The following is an 11,006-nucleotide window of genomic DNA, read 5'->3' on the forward strand; positions in this document are numbered from 1 at the left end:
AGAATTGGAGAAGCTTGACCTAGCATCCGGACGGTGTTGCTCTGACGTCCGGACGTCTTCAACGCTAAAGCTTCTAGACACTGCGGTGCGTCTAGACGCCTTCAAAGGCTCGTCCGGACGGTTGCACAAGAACCGGTTGATTTGGCTTGGAATTTGCAAGGACTTTTCATGGACATCTTCTAGAAGCTTGTGATCAGTCACATGCTTTGATTCTAACACTGTTTAAATACATAAAGATTCTGAATTGAGAACCGATAATCCTGTTAAAAAGCAACTGTTACATAAAGTGTTTTTGTCAACCAGAATGTTGCCAATATAAAATGCTAACAAAATGTGAAACAGAATAATGAATGGTGACATCGATATGGTGTGTACTTGTGTGTTTTTTAATAATTAAGCCAATACAACACATACTTCGTTGGGGTGTGACCACACAGGTTGATAGCCCTAAGTAAAAAAAGGCTAGGTTGATAGGGTTCTGCAAATAGGGGTTGAACATATCAGCCCTTGACGAAAAGTGATGTGGAGGACAAGCAAAACTCTGCTCTAAGGATGATGCAAAGCTAATAAGGTTTGAATGGATACTCTACAAATGAAATGATGATGCTTACAAAGGGAATCATTTTAGTAAAATGTTTTAAGAGAAGAAATTTCAAAAGTTAATTTTAGTGAGGAATGTTGCATTAAAATACTTTTATTTGCATATGAACTGTTCATAGTCACACACTAGTATTAACTTACTTGCTTACTAAGTGGTGGGCTTACATTTACTTTCTAACATTTATGTTGTAAAACATCAATTTTTTAGAGAGATGAGAGCTAGATTTTTGATTAAGAAGGACCTTAAGGTAGATGCGGCCAATTGGAGTAATGATATTGATCTGGTTATGCTTGAAGACACATTGCAGAATCTCGGAGGTCACTTATGGTAAATAGTAAAATTGGGTGACATTGCAGACTTATTGTTTTGATATGTATGTATGTATCAAATATTTTGTATAGAAATATTTTATAGTGATGATGTGTATATTATAAGAATTTCAGTTAATGTAATGATTCTTAGTAAATATTTTGGTTGTAACTATTAATATTGGTAGAAATATCATATGTTTCCATTGCATAGTATTCTCTTTGAAAAGTAGATATCCCTTGGTCTTATTCTTCGGGGGAATTAGACGGGGAGGCGCACTGTGAAGTTAATTACCAGTTAGTTAATTTCTCAGAGCATTAAACTAATAATAGGGTATGAAATTTGCAAAGAAATGAGCTACACTTCTCAGAAAGTCCAAACTTGGATATTAGCATACATTGTAAGTAATCAACCATGAGAACGCAAAACCAATCTATTTATCGAGCATTAATATTTTCATCGATACAAATTGTGCAGTTTTGACATACATGATTTCTCTTGAATATATGTTGAGAGCCCTAACATTTTGAAAGATTGTTGATTTTAAATGCATTGTTATCCATTGTGTTTATTTATGAAATTAATTATGTTCTCATAAATGGAAACTCATAATAACTATATCACAAGCTACCATGGGAAAAATAGGTGAATAATCTAGATCATGTGCATACCATTTATACGAACTTGACCTTGTGGGTAGTTGTAAGAAGAATGATAATTACCTTGTATTTGATTATTGTGACTAGCGTAACCACCTAAAGATGGAGTCATCCTTGTAACATCACTAGTTGTGCACCACTCGAAGTATCGAATTACTCTAGCCACTATGGGATGGTAGGTTGTTCTACATTACTAGGACACTAGATTTGTACCATATGTCTCACGGGACGCACAAACCCTATTGTGAAGGGGATAATGGTACAAATAGCTCCTGTGGTGGATGATTATGATGTGTTATAGTTTCATATTATTTGTGCACTTCATCAATATGATTTTCGACTTAAAGTGCTGTATGATTTCTCAAGTATCATACCTTAAATTATCTGGTAAATGTATTGTTCTAAATCAACAATGATATGTGCTATATTTATTCTAAACATAATTTGTTATAAATGTATTTTCAAACCATAATTCTGATATGTCGACAACTTCTTGCAATGTTTTCTACGCACTATTATCTTTCTAACTTGAACTTCCAGCATAAATTGAGCTCTCTACATGGACTAAGTTTCGTTGCAGATTTACTTACTAATTCATATACTTACATGATTTTTCTCTTGTAAAACATCATTGTTTTATAGATTAGTAAGCAATAGTTCCAAGAAACGGGGTGGCTTGTCAACCACCCGCTTGGTTGGGGTGGCTTGCCATAGAGGTAGTGGCGCGCCACCCTCACCCAACCCAGAGCCATCGCCGGTCATGGGGGTGGCAGTGCGTCACCCCTTGCTTCTTCTTGGGTGAAAGGGGTGGACATGGGTGGTGCAACGCCACCCTTATGGGCTGGGGGTGGTTGGCAGGCCACCCAAGCCAAGGGGGGGGGGGGGGGGGGGGGGGTGGCTGACGAACCACCCCCCTCTTTTTTTCCCTTTTTTTTTTTCCTATTTTCATTTAAAAAAAATTAATTCTTTAAGTTTTTAATTTCTTTAATTTTTTAGTTTTATATATTTTATATTTATATTTTTTTATTAAGAGTGACACGTGTCTTCATTTTATTGGTCCTGATGTGGCACACTAAAGAAATCCATTAAGTATTTGACAAAATTTGATTGTAGGGAGTGATTTGTTTTTTTGGCATACCGAAGAACTTCTAAGTTCATTTTGATACCACATAGAGCTAATTGTAAATCAAATAAACCACATGGGCTGATTTTGCTTTTTTTCTTTTTTTCTTTTTTTTAATGTATATTCTTACAATTGTTGTAAATTGAGGGAACAATGTAATTGTTGTAGCTAATGTATTTTTAGAGGCTTTGGTAACATACCAATAGTGACTATGGATAAAGGAAAAAAAAAAAAAAAAAAAAAGATTCAAGGGTAAGTAGTGGTAAGCCCATATCCATATTACATTTCCGTTGCATTTTGATATTATAATGGTAATGGTGGCATATGAGGTTAATTTATTAGTTGTTAATTAATTTGGGGGCATCACAACGACCACGTGGGTTGCCTCATATCTAGGGCTGACAGTTTTTTACACGACCCGTGAACTCAACACGAAATTAAAGAGGTAGGGTTGAGGAGTCGGACCCATTTAATTAAATGGTTCGGATTAGGGTTGAGTTATATAATTTTCCACCCATACTTCGACACGACTCAAACCCGACATGCGAAATAATGGCAATCAGTTTTTGACATGATCTGCGAACCTGACACGAACCCAATACAAAATTAATGGGTTAGGGTTGAGAGGTTTGACCTATTTAATTAAATGGATTGGATTAGGGTTAACATATATAGTTTTATATCCATGCATTGACACAATCCGAAACTGATACACGAACACGAATTGCCACCCCTTCAATCATATCTACACCAATGGTTAAGCACGCATGACGTAACCTGAAGGGGAGCGAACGCTCCGGCTTCCTTATTGCTGAGTGACACTATGGAGATTCAGATATGCCTATCTCTTAGACCAACTGTTACGTGAATGAATTCTCAAACACATAAAGGGATAAATTATTAGGTTTTATGGGAACTTAAGCCATAGATTCTGAGGTAACTTAGACATTTTAGGTTATGAGAGAACCTAGACCTTTTTAAACACCAAATTTGAGATTAATTTTCTGCTTCCTTATTCATTCAATAACATCGTTTAAATAAAAGGAAAACAAGATTTAGACTTGGAGTAGAACTCCTTAATGACACCTACTTGGAGATAACTCACACTCAGCTAGGGGATAACTCCTACACGACTTAGAGTTTCATCCCTTACACACATATAAATGCACCGTAGTGTTACAACTCAACTAACTATAACATTTAATTCTAATACCATACTGACACTAATAATAAAGATAAAGCAAACTACAAGACTACAATATGTAATCACCTACATGACTATCATATATAGTCCGACTGCAACATTGACATATAATAAACTATAAGAATAGATACTAATTAACTAAGTACTCCTAATGCAACACTGACTTCACAGTAAAAGTAAATCCTCTAACATGCTAATCAATCCCTTGCATTTTACTATAATAACACCAACCTCGGTGCCACAACAAATATTTACTCGATGCGATGATCGATTAGCCGCCACAGATCTGCAATTCGAACGCGATATGATGACCACGATAGGACAATCGCATAGGCCACTACATGAATTGCAACTTGATCAATGCACCGACCCGACAAGGAGTTTTTGCTTAAAGACTCGTCACTTCTCTTAGACTAGTGGCATGTGCAACAATTGGGTACGTATTACAAGGGTGAATGAGTACGTGTTGACCTCCACGGTCACGCATCCGCTCACGTGAAGGACATTTTTTTGTTATTATTATTATTAAAAGCATAAAGCCCCACTTTATTTGAATAAAAACAAGCCATAAGATTCAATACTGAACAAAATAGCATGAAGGTGATTATGATATCACAAGTAAAACATAGATCGATTAGAATACACAACAAAAAATAATTTTGATATACCTTCAAGCATATTATTTCAAGCCTTCTTTTCATTTGAAGCAAAAACCCCAACAATAGATTTTTAGAAGAAACTTTTAGAGAGAGAGAATTCTTCTAACTTATGCCCAATTTTGCCTTATTAATGGAATACACGTGATCTTTATATATAAGTTAGGTTAGGGACCCTAATTAATTAGAATATGACCTTAATTATTGCTCCCATCAAGGAATAAAATTCGATTCTAATTAGAATAAATTATCAAACATCCTTAATTTATTTTAATTAAATGGATAAATACAAGATTAGTCTATGTAGTTGCATGTATTTACAATTAGCTCACTGTCTTATAAAAATTTGTCAAGAACTCCCAATGGTAAGCAAACATAGCAAATAACTCCATAATCTCAACTTCTCTCCACGTACAATCTTCATGGAATATTTAAATGTACCAAGTTAGATCCAATCATATTAATTATGACACGTGTTACTTACAATAAAAAAATTTTAAAAAAATATTAAAAGAAAAAATACAAAATATTTAACATTTATTTGTTTATATTAAAAAAAAAAAAAAAAAAAAAAAAAAAAAAAAAAAAAAAACTTTTGGAGGTGTTCAAGCCACCCTCTTAGCATAATGGGGTGGTTCAGGCCAGTCCAAATGGCTAAATGGAGTCACTAGGTGTGATTTGGTCATCTCCAAATGGCTAACCCGAAGAAGCTAAAAGCACCGTAGACACTAGAGGTGGTTCAGGCGTCTCTAAATGACTAAATATAATGGAGGTAGCCTCAAAGATACTGTCAGGATTGTGGACCACATACAGTTGACACTATGGACTTATTTGTTTTTTTTTTCGCTTACCACATAGTTTTAAATAATTTTTTACATGAGAAAGAGCTAATTATTATATAACAAATCGGTGCAACCACGTGCAATATTTCCCATAAATTAAATCACACTGAATCATATGGGCACATGGACCAACTTTAATTTATTAGAGAATCTCCTAGGTATTGCACAAATCATAAACACTGAAGCACCTTTAGTCCAACTAAGTGTTATTTTATAATCAATCTATGGTTTAATGATGGTTGGTGCTTGCATGTGTCGGTGGTTCTGAAAGAGGCAGAGCATTGGCTGGGGCAACGGAACTATCTCCACCTTCACTTTCTTTCAATGGTCCAATACCATTTCCATTCGAAGCCATTTCACTCTCTGCTGCCTTTGCTTCCTCTCTGAACTTCTTGTAGATATCACCTTTGTAAAAATTCCTCGTCCGAAGCACCAAAACAACTGAAACAAGGGAACCGAACAACGTTGCCGCCGTGATTATGATAAAAGCCATCCTATAACAGTGCGCCCCCGTGCATGTCAGCGCCTGCCCAGCCTTCCTCGTGGCACCCAAAGCTTCGATTTGCTTCGAAGCCTCCTTATCATATAAACGACCGGCGACTCTCACATTGAGAATGTAGGACCCGACCGGGCTTGCCACCGAACCAAGATTGTACAAGGTGGAATAATACTTGAGGCCGAAGACCTCGGAGATAATCGCGAAAACTAATGACCATTGTGCTCCGAAGCAGAATCCGATGATCACCGAAGCAAAGTAGAGAGAATTTGGGACAGCAAAGGCGATCAAGATATGTCCAATACAAGAGAAAAGGAGAACCAAAGTAAGCATTAAGGGACGGGGGAATTTGTATTTGACTAGGAAGATTTCGGAAGCAAAACCGGACAAGGCTCGTCCGAGATAATTCCAAATGCTGACGAGTGAAACGAAGGTGGTGATGCTGTGGGTTGGATAGCCTTGTGATTTACCAATCTGCCCCAAGTTGTCAATGGCCGTCAGTGTCCCGCCGATACCACAAGTTGTGGCGACGAACAAAATTAACATGTCGATGCTGAAAAGTGCTTGCAGGATTGTGTAGTCTTCACCTCTTTCAGGCGGCTTGAATATGTTGCTCATGCAAGAATCTGTAATCATAAATTTGGAGGCTTATTAAACCTTAAAAGGATAGCAGTAGTACTACTAGTAGAATAAAAGGACTCTCTGAGTGGGAGACGGAGTAGTCTCAGGTTGAGTTAATAGGAGTCTAGCGGTAGTTATCTATCTATTTCCGTTATCTACATTAGTAGATATATGGTAGAGTTATCTGTATTATTTTAAGGATGGTTATCGGTGAAATAAAGAAAGTTTGAGCATGATTTTCTACTATACAAGTTACTATGTTTGAAAGATCACAGTTCCTTCGAAGTAGCTTTTGAATGACGTCACAACTCCCTCAAAATAGTCATATATCTTTTCACAAACTCTCTCGAAGTAGCCATATTTTTTTTTTCCTGTGTTTTGTTACTAGTTAGTTCGCATCAAGATTCGTTTGAGTTTGTAATTTCAATAAGTTCGATATAAAAATAGTAATTTTAAAATTTACGTTTTGAAATCTTGATTATTAAAAAATGTAGTACTTAAACGTTTGATAAAATTGCAGATTGACTTTTAAAATCACAGTTTAACTTTTAAAATCGTACGTTTACAAAAAAAAATATTACATTGCTTACGATTTGAAAATGAATATATTTTTTTTTAAAATCACAATTTTTAAAAAAATACAATTCTAAATAATTCATTTTCTACGATTTAGTTTAAAATCGTATTTTTTGTTTATGAAAACACAATGCCATACACTTACTTGCCGAAGGTTTGGCAGTAGACGGTGATGGTTGCTCCGGTACTGAGAAACTTTCAGTTACTACTTTCACCTGGGTAGAATCATTTAGGGCGTACTCCCTGCTCTTCAAAAGGTTGGATTCCTGTCTGATAACTACTGCAACCGGGAGAAACAGAAAGATGAGAACAACAGATGCACTTCCAACATATTCAATCCTGGCAAACCTGAGCCTGTTTTGTATGATAATCAAAACCATGAGAAATCCCGCAAGCCCAAGCGAGATATAGAGGAATTTGTAGAAAACTTTGAGCTCGTTCGTTTGCCGAACAATTTTCATGATTCGAACGGTTCGAAGAAACACAAAGGAAACAGCCGCCGGAACCCAAGCAATTAGCAAAATTAGAGCCGTTGAGTTATTCCCATAGAGAGCATGGTAGAACTGCGTCATAATCGCACCGCTCAGACCAACAAGTCCCTTCAAAAGGCCGATAACACTGCCGCGGCTTTCCGGGAAGTTCTTGACGCACGTGACCAGAGCTCCGGTATTCGCAAATGACTGCGAGTTTGCGCCGATGAATATATACATACACATTTGCCATACCTGGGGTTGCGCAATACGGCCGGTGACGGAGAGCCATATCATGAGGTAGCCGAACAAGTTCATGATTGCGCCGATTGATAGGACCACCCACGGCGGCGTGATCTCGTTGATAAGCCCCGACAGGATTCCGAGGTTGCCACCCATGTCTTTGAAGAAGCTCAGCAAATTGAGTGTCGTTTGGTCGTAGCCTAAGGATGTTTTGATGTCGTTGGAGTAGAGGCCGAATATGTACGTTGAACCGGAGACGGACATGATTAATAACGACGCGAAGACCATGAACCATCGGCCTAGAATCACGCGCAAGCCGAAACTCTTCAGGCCTCTCCAACCGCCGCCACGAGGACTGAACTTGGTCGCCGACATCTTCTCTATCCTGAATATGATGACGGATTTTTTTTCAGAAGTTCATGAAAATAGATATATATATATATATAATATATGTAACGGGGATTTAACGTTAAAGGGGTTGGGAATTTCGGAATCAAATAATTGAGTTTCAAATTGACTCGGAATCTTGTTTTCTTGTAGTCGAAGTTGACTTGCAGTGACGGGGCCCCGGAGGTATGAATGGACGGTGGGGTTCCTCGTATATATTATACAGTGGGTTGCAAAAGAAATGTGAAAATGAAATGACAGGCACTCTTGAATTATTCATCGGGACCAAAATTCAAGGAAAAAAGATATATCTACCAATGTATTAAAGTAGATTTTTTGTTGGGCATGCTTTGTTCATATCCACATGTATTAAAGTATTCGTGAAGAGGCAACAAAGGTAAAATATCTCTTGAATTAGCTAGACTTTCTGTCTATTTTCAATTGAATTGTATTGAGTTGGCATTGTGTTTTATTAGTTTAATTTTGTAGTGTATATATATATATATATATATATATATATATATATATATATATATATATATATATATATATATCTGTCATGGTACCAGGCGCAGCCAGAATTCCGGTTCAGAGGGGCCAAATTTTTTTTTATTTTAATGAACAAAAAAAAAAGTTGAATAAAAATTAATTAAAAATATAACTAACAAAAAAAAGTAAACAGTTCAACAAAAGTTATTTATTGTTTAAAACATATAAACAATAGGATGGTAATAGAAATATTTGTCCGTTAATGAACAGGTGAGGGTGGGCAAGCAGAGCAGTCGAAATTTTTTACCAGTAGAATAAAAAGAAATTTTGGAAGGTAAAGAGGGGCATTTGACCCCTCTTGACCCCACTCCCTCCACCCTACTGTCATTCCAAGATACTTGTTAATAGAATTTTGTCTGCTTTGGATTCCATCGTTGGCTACAATCAAACAGCTTTTGTTCCCAATAAACAAGGGAGAACCAGATGTTGAAAGAAAAGAAAATCAAGTAGAAAAATAAAGATGAAGCGAAATAAAGAGAAAGTAGAGACATGAGAAATTTTACATGGTTTGGCCTAGCTATAACCTACGTTCACAGGATAAAGTCCAAAGGGCTACATTGTTACTCTTATTATTTGATAAAAAAAAAAAAAAAAAAAAAATAAAAAAAGGGCCTATTTATAGTTGAATAAGGCCATGAATACAATAATTACATAACCAATATGTAACTTATGGGAATTAAAAAAGTTACATAATCAATATGTAACATGAGAATTATGACCGTAATGCATGAGAGTTACATAATCAATATGTAACGTATAAGAATTATGAGAGTAAATAATACATTAACAGATGTATACCCAAGATTGACTTGAAGAAATCTTATGATTCATTTAAGTGAGAATTTATTTTGAAGTGCCTAACTTGTGTTTTAGTGCACCTTCCATATATGTTGATTGGTCCGAGAGTGCATCACAAACTCTCATTTTTCAGTGGCTATGAATGGGAATTTGGTTGTATATTTTGAAGGAGGAAGAGGGTTAAGACAAGGGGATCTTCTCTCCCCCTATCTCTTTGTAGTGGCTATGGAAGTGTTAAGGACTAGCTTGATTTTATTGGAAAAAAATCAAGAGAAAATAATAATAAATAATAAATAAATAAATAAAATTCCATGGCATTTTTTTTTCCCTTATGGTTTGATTACATTAGAGTCGGATGTTTGGGATTTGGTTTTAGGGTTTATATTTATATGGTATACGATTAAGGGTTTAGCGTTTTGTATTTGGGTCTATGGTTTAGGTTAAGAGTTTAGGCTTTAATGTTTGGTGTTTGGGGTTAGTGTTTGCCAAAGAGCTTATATGTTGCTTTCAATGATCAAGAATATAATATTTATTCAGTTTCTAACATTCGTGACTAACTTTGTTTATATTGTTTTTTTTTTTTTTTTGTAGGAGAGAGACACAGGAGTACCACCTACCCAAGCTGAACTTTTCGTGGCAACCCACATAAAAAGGGATGGCACCGTCTCCAATTTAAAGAATACAGGAAAAATTGTATGTGCTTAAGGATCTAATTTGTGTGTAATTGTATCTACCATATTGAAATAATTTTATCCTTTATTGTATTTACAATATTCTATAGGACAAGATGAGGGAGTTAATGACAAAGGACACTACAACATTGGCATCGACATCTCCATAGGGATCAATTCGATGGGCTGTAGACGATGCATATACGAGGGCAATGGAGAGGCCAGAATATTACGACCGTGTTCAAGGTTTAGGGCTGGGGCACACGCCTCACAGGATCCTGTACTACTTAGTCAAATTGGTTCATTGACTTCAAAGCTGAATGAACTGGAAGAACAGAACCTAGCACATTAAGAACAAATGAAGTCACAACAAGCAGAGATCACCCAACAACAGGATCACATAGCAACTGTGCAAATGATGCTTGAAGCTATTTTGGCAAGTACATGAACAAGTCACCTATTTGTTGCGCCAGACACGGAGTCTCCCGGTCATGTGAGACTGAGATCTTCAGTTGCCAATCGACCAGGTGATGTTTTATGCTGGTTAAATTCACTATAATTTGCCACAAAGTGTATTTTTACATTATAAGTTAGATATATGTTACGCACATCGATACTTGTTTCCAATAGTTGCATAATACATTTTATCTGTATCATATATGTAGGTGCCACACTAACGTTCCAGGACGATCTTCCAACTGATGAGTGACTACATTGTTGAAGTCATGTTGGGGTTTTGGAAGGCTGAATAATACTTTGATCGTTGTATGTTGGGTTCAAGTTTGTATTATAATTTTAATA

The 11,006-nt window shown here is 36.2% G+C and overlaps 1 protein-coding gene across 1 annotated transcript; it reads right to left on the bottom strand.

Moving 5' to 3' along the window:
• Positions 1-5,501: 5,501 nt before the first annotated feature.
• LOC133872210 (uncharacterized) lies at positions 5,502-8,265 on the bottom strand. Its single transcript, XM_062309656.1, has 2 exons — positions 7,233-8,265; positions 5,502-6,516 (listed from the first exon to the last, which is right to left on the bottom strand). The coding sequence occupies exons 1-2, from the start codon at positions 8,173-8,175 to the stop codon at positions 5,624-5,626; spliced, it is 1,836 nt and encodes a 611-aa protein (XP_062165640.1). The 5' UTR covers positions 8,176-8,265; the 3' UTR covers positions 5,502-5,623.
• Positions 8,266-11,006: the final 2,741 nt, after the last annotated feature.

The sequence above is a fragment of the Alnus glutinosa genome, chromosome 7 (assembly GCF_958979055.1).
Source record: "Alnus glutinosa chromosome 7, dhAlnGlut1.1, whole genome shotgun sequence".
NCBI lineage: Eukaryota > Viridiplantae > Streptophyta > Magnoliopsida > Fagales > Betulaceae > Alnus > Alnus glutinosa.

Excerpts from the sequence above, each read along its gene's own strand:
- LOC133872210 (XM_062309656.1), bottom strand. The coding sequence starts at position 8,175 with ATGTCGGCGACCAAGTTCAGTCCTCGTGGCGGCGGTTGGAGAGGCCTG. Across the intron at positions 6,517-7,232 it reads TACTGCCAAACCTTCGGCAA|ATTCTTGCATGAGCAACATA; the intron begins GTAAGTGTATGG and ends TTATGATTACAG.